Source organism: Lonchura striata, chromosome 19 (assembly GCF_050655825.1).
Source record: "Lonchura striata isolate lonStrDom1 chromosome 19, ASM5065582v1, whole genome shotgun sequence".
Taxonomy (NCBI): Eukaryota; Metazoa; Chordata; class Aves; order Passeriformes; family Estrildidae; genus Lonchura; species Lonchura striata.
Window position 1 is genome coordinate 8,012,636 of NC_140721.1, and position 12,295 is coordinate 8,024,930.

Consider the following 12,295-nt stretch of genomic DNA (forward strand, 5'->3'; position numbering starts at 1 on the left):
GGGCTGGATGTGTAGTCACACAGTATTATTTAACAGTAGCTTTTAGATAAAATTGGAGGGTTTTTTTTTTCAACAAATCCGGGAGGAAATACTTGGTGCTGTTGCTGGAACTTGCCTTATAAACCAGTGGCTTATAAACCTCACTACCTGTGTCCTGGGCACACCAAGGTTTTCACTGCACTTTCATCTTTTTTGGTTAATTTTTATACAGCTTGAAAGAAACCAGGGCACCATCACAGGGGAATTTTTCTGTAATGCAGCAGCCACTGATTTTTAAGGTCGGGGCAATTTCCTGCATGACATGGAGCATTGACCCTCTCACAGGAAATCCTGCAGTGAGAGAACTGGTTATCCTTGTCCCATTATCTAGGAAAGCAGCTGGCTGCTAGAGAGGCCACCAGTGGTACCTCAGCAGGGAGGAGAGGTGCTGACATGCTCCTTAAAGCCAGCACGGGCCACCAGCAGTGCCTGCTCTGCCCTGTCAGCAGCACACCGAGCTGGGCTCTGCTGAGCTGACACATGAGCTGGCCTCTCCAGGGACAGCCATTTCTAAAATGACAATTCAAGGCACAAGACAGTCCCTCTTTAGTAAGCTGAGGGGGTCAAAAACAGTCCACAGAAATGGAGCCTGTCGTGCTGAGCTGCTTCAGCCCACAGCAGGAGCAGCTGTGCCTCCACGTTGCCCTTAAGGCTCCACGGGAGCTACAGCTGCAGTCACCTCCTGGAGCAGGCTGGGCCAGGGTCACAGTGCATCTGTTCCCATTCCAAATGGCTTCAGCACATCCCCAGGTGCTGCCTCCACCCTGGGCAGCTTTGCCAGAGACCAGGGGTCTCACAGCTGGCCCCACCACCTCAGGAGCTGGGCTGCACCATCAGCAGTCCATACCTGGAGCTTCCCCAGTGACCACCTTCTGTTCCCTGTTTGCAGCTGCCAGTGAAGGCAAGGACACGTGGACTCCGGCTCCCACCATCCCAATGTCAGTCTGGAAGCCCTTCTGTGCTGGCTGTCAGTGGATCCTTCAGCTCCACACCACAGAGGGGGTCTCTGCACCAAATCCCTCCCTGCAGCCTGCGGGGTCAGGCACCGGGAGATGAGCAGGGCAGCCGGGAACGTGGAACGCGAGGACATTCCCGGGGGCCCTGAGCATGGAAACCAACTGTCCACTGGACCCAGGAAAAGCTGCCCAAGTGAGCAACTGTAGATTGTGTAAATGGTTTTAGTTGTAGCCAATGAAGTCCACATTGTTTGTAGGGCAGCTGGTGTCCTATGGAATGCTGCTGCTCTGCCAGCACTCCCACTCCCACAGACTGCACTAGTTGAGGACCTGTTTTGTACATCACCTTTTCTTTGACACTGAAGGCTTGATTCAGATTATTATTTTTTATTTAAATATGTTATAAGATGCTTTATCTCTGCTGGAGACATTAGATGAGATATATATATATATATATATATACTTAGATAAAGTTTTTATTTAAACATTTGAAATCTGAAGCTGCCTGTGCAACCATAGCAGACATGAGTAACGTCCATAGCTCTCCTCCTCTCAGTGCCCTGGTGCCAGGGCCTGCAAGGGCACCACAGGAAAATTTCCAGTGGGTGACCTACCTGTCACTGAGACTGAGCAGTGGGACAGAGGAGAGAGTTTCACTGCACTGGGTATGCTGGTGGTTGTCACAGAAAGGCCCAGAAGAACGTTGGACAGAAATCCCTACAGGCTCTAGAGTTTTCCATATGCTAAATTCAGCTTTCCTAGGAGGTTAAAAAAGGTTTAAAAGCCTGTGGGCTTTTAAAATACCAAAATCCACCTAGCTGAATGGCTGCACCTTGGGCCTGGGAGTGCAATACTGCTGTGCCAGTGACCTCATGCTTTGTTTACATGATGCCATATCACTCAGACTGTCAATGCTAATTCTCCCTGCCAGTATCCCAGAGCAGGCAGCTGACTCTGCCTTCAGAGCAGTGTTGGGTTCCTGCACACCCAGCTGACCTGTCACTGGGGTGTACTTGTACCTTTACAAAGGTGCCTTTGGGGGCTTTCAGACAAGGCTGGTGCCTGAGCTGGGTTAGGCTCAAATGCAGGAGCAGGTCATGGTGCCATTCCACTGCAGTCTTGTTTCCTGGACCTGGCCTCCACAAGTGAAATTTGGGCTGTGTCAGCTGGATGGGGGAAGGGGAGCACAGGTCCTGAAGAGAGCAGGGCAGTGGCTCAGCAGGCCCCCATTCCCTGTGTTCTGAGCCCTCTCTCACAGTCCAGATCCCCCCTCCAGCTCAGCACAACTTGAGCAGGTGGCAGCACCTCATTCCTGTGCTCTTGGCTCACAAGTGACTGCACGTGGGGTCCAAGGAGAACTAAATCAGCTCAAGAAATGTCAGACCAGGACTAGATGTGAGTTAAGGCTGGAGCTGCTGTCCTGGTTGTGCCATAAGCAAGGTACTGTTAGCAAATCTGGGTTTATCTCCCATTCCCTGCAAGGATGTGCTGGGACCTACAGCACAACACTGCAGCAGAGATGGTTCCAATTCCAGCTGCTCACCCATAGCAAGTCCCTGCCCAGGCTGGGGATTCCTATAATCCCATGAGCCTTTCCTCCTCCCCAGACCTCACAGGACTCCTCTGCAAGGATTCTGTCACCTGAAATTCCTGAACAATAGCTCTAAGACTTGCCTGAAGAACCAGAGCCAGAAGTGTTCCTCTAGTGCCTGACCAAGCAGGTGCTAGAAATAACAAAGCAAAGCAAATCCCAACAATGCTTCACTTCCTACCTCATGCCAGTATTTACACTCAGAGGGGAAACATGGCCTGTAATCTGGGAGCCAAACATTTGGCTTTATAGGCACATGAATTTCTGATTCCCATTAAGACATTCCTTTTTAAGCTGTTTAAAAAGAAACAAAAAGCAACCCAACAATCAGTCATTTCATCTCAGAGACCAAAGAAGATTAACCACATTTTCTAAATTGCTTTTCTGATAGGCTCTCTGTTGTAGCATTTATTGTCAACAAAATGGAACATTTCTGCTAAGGTTCAGAGATTAGGAATTCTCCTTAAACTTAATTCTCAGGAGTCAACAATGAAAAGGGAACTGAAGTGTTCTGTAATGTCACTGGCAGTCCTTGTTTGTGACAGACTCCAGTCCCTGTCAGAGCTCAGTGCTGGTTTCACCCTTTGTGCACATGAAGTGCTGTGGATTCTGTTTAAACAAGGACAGAGGGAAGGGAGCAAACAAAGCAGTGAGAAACGAGTCCTACCTTCACCACAGGATCCCTGAATCCCTGCTGCCACGTTCCAGGCTAAGAGAGGGAGGCTCAGGCTTCTTCAGATCCTTGCTGCATTCAGCAGGGTCTGTGCAAGTGTCCAGAGGCACCAGGGAGGCTCCAGCTGCCCCTCAGTTAATCACGAGGGTTTTCTTCTACTCCACTTCATAAAGGGGATTTTTTTAAAGCATTAACTCCCCCCAGCTGCTCCTGCACTGGCAGTCAGGTGGATTGTACACACTGTGGGAAACTGAGGCAACGGGACCTGCCCAAAGAGGCAAGAGAATGACCCAGCAGGCAGCAAGCTGCCATCCCAGGTGGCTCCTGCTGCCAGCGCTGCCAGGGCAGGTCTGCGTGGGCCCAGGAGCCTCTCCCCTGACAGCCAGGGTGACTGAACCCCTTAAGTGTCTGGCTGTGCTCTGGGAAGCAGAGTTCTTCCAAGCTCCACCCCAAATGCTGTTCTCTTCTCCATTGGCTTTATTGTCTGGTAAACCAGCACTTACAATCACTTTTACTACGTGATGTATGGGAGTATTAGTGTATTTTCTTGTTATACAAGGGAGGAGTATAAAATAGTTTTCTGATTTCTTTCAGAAGCAAATTACTATTTTATTTTTGAAGAGCAATTGATTGTGAATCTCAGAGTATAAAAAAAAAAAGATAAGCCAAATATATACCTTTATGTAAATTAAGAAATAAAAGTATTTAAAATGTACCCCCTGGCTTCTTTTCTTGTGTCACCTCTTGGCTGTGCACTCCTGTGGTTGCTGCCTGCAGGGCTGGTCCCTGGGATAAGGATGCTCCAAGCTCCAGCAGCCACGGAGCTGCCAAGAACTTCCCTGGACACCAGCCTGCCTGGAGTTTGTTGAGAAATAACAGCAGGAGCAGGGAAGGTGGTGGATTACAGCCTCCTGTTCCCCAGAGCTGGATCCAGCCAGGATCAGAGCTGGGGAAGGAGTCCCACACTGCTCCAGCCCCATCCAGGCCCCTCACAGCACAGCTAGAGGACCTGGCTGATGGACTGATGGGGACGGGTGGTGTGGGAGCCATGGGCTCAGCAGGATGGACAGGCAGGCAGGAAATGATTCCCAAGTGGCCCCACAGTGGGCATCAAGGCTGCCCTTCTCCAGTGACCCCACAGCAGCCACACCCACCAAGCTCACAGGATAAAAGCAGAGGGGGGCTGCTGCAGCTGCCCCGGGAGCCCTGCAGCTCAGCCTGGGGCTGAGTGACACAGACAAGGGTCTCTGAGGCTCTGAGACCCTCCCACAGCAGGGCCTCCCTTCAGTGTCCTCCTTCAGCACAGGGCAGTGTCCAAGCCAGGAAACTGCAAAAGCAAAGGCTCTGTCACTTAAAACAACCATCCCTGATGGCCTTTTGTCAGTGCTTCTCAGGCCTTTCAGCTTAATCATTCTTGTAAATTACTTGATTAAGAATAATTTTCCAAATTCTGATGTTCCAGCAGATAAGCTTTGAAGCTCAGCAGCTTTAGCTTCCATCCACCAACTACTGCTAACACTGTCCACACTGGCTTTGGATCAGGGCCATACCCGTGTGTGTGTGTGTGTGTGTGTGTTATGTGTGTGCCCCCCCTGCTTCACAAACCCCTTACTGCCTGCAGAGCTCTCACAGGGCCACCCATGCTGGGACAGACAAGAGCCTCATGGGCTGGCACAGGGTGACTACCCTGACCCTCTCCTGAGCTGGTCTGTACAAGCTGATGCTGTTTGTGTCACTGGTGCATTTACATGTATCACATTGTACAAAGAGGTGCTGATTGAATGGCAGCCTCTCCTGAGCAACTCCAACACTGCACCCAATGCCCAGAGTCCCTGGCAAAATCTCTGCATGACATACAGGATATCACATCAGAAATCACAGAATCATGGAATGGTTTGGGCTGGAAGGACCATAAAGACCCATTAATTCCACCCCCCTGCCATGGACAGGGACACCTTTCCCTATCCCAGGTTGCTGCAAGCCCTGCCCAGCCTGGCCTTGGACACTTCCAGGGATGGGGCAGCCACAGCTGCTCTGGGTACCTGTGCCAGGGCCTCACCACCCTCACAGGACTCCACGTGCCTGGATTTATTCTGTAGCTTTGGCCATTCTCCAGCACTGCCTCCCTCCCCTGAGCTCAGTGCCCAGGGCCTGGGCCTGTTCTGCATCCTGAAGAACCATGGAGCTCTGAGCCCAGGACAGCTGAGAAGAAAAGACTTTGTTTAAATCAGAGCATGCTCAGTCATCTAAAGCCCTAACAGTCGAGCAACAGGACCCGAAATCAAGTTAAATGAAACCTTTGTGATTATTAAAAGGTCTAAACAAGTGCTGGTGAAACACAATTTGACTTGTTGGATTAGTGACTGCATTCTATAAGCACTGCATCAAAGCCAGCCCAAAGCCAGGTGATTTAATTGGCAAAAGAGGGCAGCATGGGTCACACTGTGCCCTCCAGCTGTCCTGTCCCTTTTCCCCTTGACCACTCTGCAAGTCCTGGATACTAAACACACCCATGAACACAGAAAGCAGAGGCCAGTCAACCTCTCCAGCCTGACAGCTGGCACTACCCAGTGACATCCTTGTCAGGAACAACAGCTGGCACGGCTTTGGCCTCCCCACAATGACAGTGACAAGCTGATCCATGTGAGCTCCTCACTGCAGTGACCCTGGCAGGTATCCCAGAACTGATCCATGTGAACTCCCCACTGCAGTGACCCTGGCAGGTATCCCAGAGCTGATCCATGTGAACTCCCCACTGCAGTGACCCTGGCAGTGATCCCAGAACTGATCCATGTGAGCTCCTCACTGCAGTGACCCTGGCAGGTACCCCAGAACTGATCCATATGAACTCCCCACTGCAGTGACCCTGGCAGTGATCCCAGAGCTGATCCATGTGAACTCCCCACTGCAGTGACCCTGGCAGTGATCCCAGAGCTGATCCATGTGAGCTCCTCACTGCAGTGACCCTGGCAGGTATCCCAGAGCTGATCCATGTGAACTCCCCACTGCAGTGACCCTGGCAGGTACCCCAGAGCTGATCCATGTGAACTCCCCACTGCAGTGACCCTGGCAGTGATCCCAGAGTGGCTCAGCCAGGCTCTGGGGGTCTCAGCCTGGTGGCTCTGGGTGCCACAGCTGCACTCTCTGCAGCCAGGTGGGGATTCCCTCTCTGAACTACCTGGACAGAACCCTCTCCTCCAGCTCCCTCTTGCTTCCCACCCATCATGCCTGCCTGCTGTTCCTCCTCTGGATCCACACAGCCGAGGCACAAATTCCCAGGATGTCCTACTTACAGGCACGGAGAGAAAGAAATCATTAGTGAGACACTTCAGATCTGAAGCCCCTTGTCCCCTTTGGAGTCCCTCTGGATCATTAAACCAGGGACAGCCGTGACCTGCTGGCCTCCTGTGTGCTACATTTGCATAATACATGAAAAGTCATCACTGGGGACAGCTGGAGGGGCTTAGCTGGGATTGAGGTTTTAACGAGGCAATGAACCAGCTTTCAGCAGTAAATGGCAGAGGCAGGGCAGCATCCTCAGTGTCAACAGGCCCATTTGGAGCAGAAGTGTCCTTTTTCCTGGAGACAGGATTGGCAGTAATTGCCACCACCTTCTGCCTGAGAACAGGGATTTGCAGCTCTTCTTTAGGCTGCAACAGCAGCTATTCCAGCCTACAGCCACCTCCAGATGAGTAAGTGCTGTGGGAGAAAAGGTCCAGCAGGGTGAGTCCAGCCCTGAATTGCTCAGACACGCATGGGGGCACCATGGGCAGAAGGAATCAGCCACCTCCTGCAGGCCTGACCTGCAACATCCTGGTGACACCTGCAGCCCAAATCTCCATCCTGCCTGGGTACCTCTGCAAACCCTTCAGAGGCTGAAAGCCAAGAGTCATCCAGGGTGGGCACAGGGAGCTGCCCTTCACCTCCTGCCCAATCTGTGCCAGTCTTGACTTGGAGAGTCCAGAGCCTGCCAGCTCCTCCTCATCCAGCCTGCACAAGGGCTGTGCCTCCAAGGCAGCACCACAACCCCTCAGTCCTGAGCCCCAAGTGCCAAGGGAGCAGCTGTGGAGGCAGAAGTGAAAGGCAGGCACAGGAAAGATTCCCTGCTGAACTGTGGCACAGAAACTCCAGCTGTCACCTGCTGCTCACAGGAGCCAGCACACGCCTTGGATGCGCAGCTCAGCTTGTGGGATCACTGCTGGGACAGGGAAGGTGGAAGCTGTGGGTCTGCAATGATGTCTGTGCTGCTGCCTCCCAGGAGCTCTGTGCCATTTGAGCAGAGAATCATTGCAAAGGCAGATAAATAGCCACGGGCAAACACAGCCCTTTGCAGCTCTTCTCTCACCCCCTCCAAAGGCAGTGTGACATTTCCAGTGCCCTTATCTCTGCCTGGTGGTACAGACCCACCTGCAGGATGAGAGCTGAAGGCACAACAGGCACAGCCCTGCTCCCAGCCCTTCCCTCTGCCAGGAACCAGCACCAAACTCCTCTGCAGTAGGGAGGAGAGCAGTGAGGCCTTCAGAGAATCCCAGAAATCACTAAGGTTGGAAAAGGTCATCAGGTCCAAGCATTAACCCAGCACTGCTCCTTCAGATCATGGAGAGGAGTCAGGGCCAGGCACCAACACCCATGTTCTGGATCCAGGAGCAGGGGAAGCTTTGGTGGCAACTCCAGCATGAGCAGAATTTCGAACACTTTGAGCCTCAGCTCTCAACAAGGATCAGGTACCCAGCGCCTGGGAGAACTTGGTCCTGGCACTCTCCAAAGGGATGATGGCATCCCAGCATTCAGGAGCCTGGGGATAAATAGATGCAATTCCAGGCAGTCGCCTTCCCAGACTGTTTGCTGCAGGCCTGCTGTTCCAGGTGCCTTGCATGGCTGCACACAGGCCTGGCACAGTGGCCAATCAATCAACCATTTCAATTGTTTCACTGATTTATTGATTCCCTGCACTACCACAGGGGCCATGACCCCTCCAGCACTCAGCAGCAAAAAGGCAAGAAAAAGCAGATCATGGTAGCTACAGACAATACCAGAGTGGTCAAACTGGAAATAGCTGACCCCAGAATTTGCTGTGCAAACCCATTCAACCACAGCCATTTGGAAGCTGCACCTCCCACACTGGAAAAGCTGTGAGCACTGCTAGGCCTGGGCAGGACAGGGATGAGCCTTTAGGAGCCACTTCTGAATCTCCCACATGGGCTTGACCACTAACTCAGCTGTGCCAGCACACCCACCTCAACTCCCCGAGGAATCCAAACTAGACTCTCGCTTCTGCCTTGGGAAATCATGGAGACAGGATTCTCTGGCACTGCCAGAGAAGAGAGAGTGGCCATCTTCCAGAGCCTGTGTAACCTCCTGAAGCTCTCTGTGCTCTAGGCTGAACCCTTCACACAAGCCAGACCTTCAGACAAGCTTTAGAGCTCAGCATCATGGAAGGTTTATTTAAAAGTCATGGAGAGTATAAAAACTATAGATATTAAAGATATTTCATAAATCTACTGAGCCATGCTAGCCATGCCAGGCCTGGCTGAGTCCATGGAGTTTACTCCTGCAGCACTTGTTTCTCTTTTCTTTTCTTCTTGGCTTTGTCTTGCTTCTGGGTCTCCTGGACAACGCTCCCCTTGCTTTTCTTTGCAGCTGGAACCTGCTCAGCTTCATCGCCTGCAGCACCTTTTCTTTTTCTGTTTTTCCTTTTCCTTTTCTTCTTCTTCTTGTCAGCCACAGCTTCTCCTTCATCAGCAGTGGGGAGGTCCCCACCGCCCGCCTTTGCCACTCCGTTCTCCCTGCCCCCCCTGCTTGGGTGCTTTTTGCTGCCACCAGGCACGGGGCCTTTCTTATTCTTGGGGGTTTGTGCTCCCAGGGGCTGCTCCTCTGGGGCTGGTTCTCCACCCTCCCCTGGTCCCACCCCGTTCTCCTGGACGCCCTTCTTGCGGTTCTTGCGTTTCTTGGTCTCTGGCAGGAATCCTTTCTTCTTCCGCTTCAGCAGCTCCGCTCCCTGTGTGGGCTTAGTGGCTGTCTTCTCTTTCTTGGGCTTCCTGCAGAGAATGCCAAAAATCAAGAGCAACTTAATTTACAGGCAGGGAACAGTGTGATCCATGTGACAGGCAGTCCACGAACAGCAGCAGCAGCAGGAAGGTGCAGGAAGCACAGGGTGAGGATGAGGGCTGTGAGGATGAGTACTGCCCATGGAGGTGGGGAATGCCTGCCTCTGGCCCTGGCTTTCTTTTCCTCTGGCAGCACAGGATCAGGCATCAGACATGTCAGTCACCTGCTCCAGCCCTTCCCCATCAAGGACAAATCCCAAGATGTAAGCACACAGAACAATGAGCCTGGAATTATTCCAAACAAGCATTAATGAGTGTCTCAACCCCACCAACCAAGGAACTCCATAGAACTCCACCCTGAAGTTGCTGCCTTGACTTCCTCTCTTCCCACCTCCCTGTGCACCAGCAGGACAGGCAGGCAGGCCCCAGAGAAGGCACAATGCCAGGGTGCCAAGCACACATACGTGTAATTCAGCCAGTGCATGACGTTCCAGTAGAGAGAGTCGAGCCGTGGGGAGTTCCCAATGTCCTCCAGCTGCTGCAGGCTGAGCAGCACTTCCTCCACCTCTGTCAGCTGCACATTCAGCTTCTGCAAGAGGCAAGGAGAGGCAATCTGCAGAGTGAACAGGGTAGGGGCACTCACAGCAGCAGGGCCCAGGCCATTCCTAGGGAAGGCTATGGCAGGAATTACTAATCCTGCCTGGCTCCTCCAAGCCCCTGCCTGAGGCTGTTTGCACCACTTTGGTCTGGGGCAAAAACTGGTGAGTCACACCACACCACACTGGGTTTGTTTGAAAACTTCCACCATGAGAAGCATGAGCCTAACAGAACTGCAGTGGCATAAAAAGAACTAGAGTGTCCTTCGGTCTGCTCTCCCTTCCTGCCCACAACTGGGAGCAGGGAAAAGAAGACACCTGGCTATGTACCCATCCAGGAGAAAAGCAGCAGCATGTTCAGTCTGGTTTCTGAAGATCTGGCACCCTCTTCTGTAACCCACTGCATAATCTCAGTCCAACCAGGCAGAAAGGGCTGTCTCAAAGGTTATGCAGCTCCTACAAGAGCCTTGGAAATAATCTCTCTTCTCCACCCATTTTCCTATTAGGTCTTCACAAAGAAACAGGCTGTGGTCTGAGCTCTGGCCTTATCAGGAGGAAACTGGGCTTCAGCAATTCTGCTGCTTGTGGTGTTTTCCTCCAATAAATAAGACCACATTAGGGACATATTTTATCACTTATAGAAAATCTGTGCATGCTGAAAAAAGTAATTTTTTATTAGGGAAAACAAAGCCCCAGAACAAAGCTTCACCTCTGCTCTTAAAGCTATTAAGTCTGATTTTGGGAATCATGATCTCTGGAGTTCATTGGAGAGGAAAGAGCAATCACATGGTATAAAACCCACCCTCACTGTACCTCAGGTTTTATTTCTGCTGCTAAGAAAGCAGATGCCACAAGTGTTTGCTGAGCACTGCACAAATTCTCCTCTGGAGATCAGCTCATGAAGATTATGGATCACTCCTTCAGACTCTTCTGCCCTCAGATCCAACCATGCATTCCCTCTAGAAGTACTTTTGGTAGGAAGTGAGGTGGGATGTAGCAATCACATGGCAAAATCCAAGTGTGACATTTAGAAGATACTCAGAAAACAGCCATTTGTCACATCCTGGGTCACACACTCACCTGCCCTTTCACAGTTTTAAGGAGAAAGTTCAACAGCTCCAAGCTCTTGGCAACTTTCTCTTTCTCAGCCTTCATGATGGGTTTTCCAAGTGCTTTCAAACACTGCAAATTAAATCAGAAGATTGAGAAGAAACAGACATTAGATGGGGAAACGAATCACACTTCACAGGAGAAAGCAGAAAACAAGTAATGAATGGCAGGATTCACCTGTCAGTAAAGTAATTCTGGAACACAAACCCCACCAAACTCTGAAAAAACTCAGGAAGGCACTTAGTGAAAGCTTCTGATACCCAGTTTAATTAAGAAACAACTGCACAAAGTAAGAGCAAGCAATATTACAGAAGCACAGCCTTGCTGCTGCCCGTAGTTTCTAAGCTAAAGCACAAGTGGAGATGCTTTCCTAGACAAATGAGGTACAATAATCCCTGACCCCACCCTGGAAAGGCCAAGAAGCTGCCAGACAACAGACACACCTGATGGACCACAGCTACTCAGCTTCTGGAGCTGGGATTTACACATGAAGCATTACTGCAAAAATCCATGAAGACTTATGCCCAGGAAATCCCAAGGGCCAGCCTGCAACATGGCTTGTCAAGCCTAAGTTTACTGAAGTAACCGAGGGAAAAATCTCCCCTGTGCTCTCTGTGTGCTGCAGGGTTTCTGAGACAATGAAAGGTCTGGCTTAGAGGAAAATAACACCAAAGATAGATCAAATAAAAGCCAGTTATTTATAAAAAGGGCAGAAAATAGCCATAAAAAGGCAGCTGGATCAAAGAGGTGGCCCAGTGGCACTGATCCTCTGCCTGCATCTGGTCCTTCATCCCTGCTTGCATGGTCCTTTTCCTCCCCACTCCATTTCTGTGTGGGCACACACCACAGCAAACCCCACACAGATCACACTAATATGAAATAGGATTTGCAGGGACAAGTGTGCTGGAGAGAGGGGCATGTCCCATCAAAGGCTGTTCCTCTAGAGAAGGCTGCACTTGTGGCTAAGCTCTCCTTTCCTTGGAACCTGGACATTTCATCACAGCCATGGGGCAAAGCCCATCCCATGCTCAGCACCCTCAGTCCTCAGGCTGAGAAGTTCTGCCCCAAACCTGTACCCAGCAGTGGTGTGTCATGGTTCTCTCACAGATCCTGTATTCCAGTCAGATGGGAAACAATTTAAGGACTCAGCAAACTCTTCTCCATCTACATCAGCATAATATTGGCAAATAATAAATCCTTGCAGACATTAAGAGACATAGGAAATCTATTCCCCAAAGCAAATTCTTTCAGGAATGACACAACAGAAAAAATAATAATGGCCA

The 12,295-nt window shown here is 51.0% G+C and overlaps 2 protein-coding genes across 7 annotated transcripts in view; one reads left to right on the forward strand and one right to left on the reverse strand.

Moving 5' to 3' along the window:
* Positions 1-3,974, forward strand: part of LOC110482089 (sphingosine-1-phosphate transporter SPNS2) — a 133,622-nt gene extending 129,648 nt beyond the window's left edge. For all 6 annotated transcript variants that reach the window (XM_085557567.1, XM_085557566.1, XM_085557563.1 and 3 more), the window contains one exon: positions 929-3,974. Coding sequence is in view for 2 of the 6 variants with exons in the window: in XM_085557566.1 (XP_085413692.1) it covers positions 929-938 (10 nt within the window). In the remaining 4 variants the exon portion in view is untranslated. The remainder of the gene's footprint in view (positions 1-928) is intronic.
* A 4,701-nt stretch (positions 3,975-8,675) lies between these two features.
* Positions 8,676-12,295, reverse strand: part of MYBBP1A (MYB binding protein 1a) — a 56,256-nt gene continuing 52,636 nt past the window's right edge. The window contains exons 25-27 of the mRNA XM_021550944.3: positions 10,983-11,084; positions 9,771-9,895; positions 8,676-9,297 (exon numbers count right to left, since the gene is read on the reverse strand). Coding sequence (XP_021406619.2) covers positions 8,805-9,297; positions 9,771-9,895; positions 10,983-11,084 — 720 coding nt within the window. The 3' untranslated portion in view covers positions 8,676-8,804. The remainder of the gene's footprint in view (positions 9,298-9,770; positions 9,896-10,982; positions 11,085-12,295) is intronic.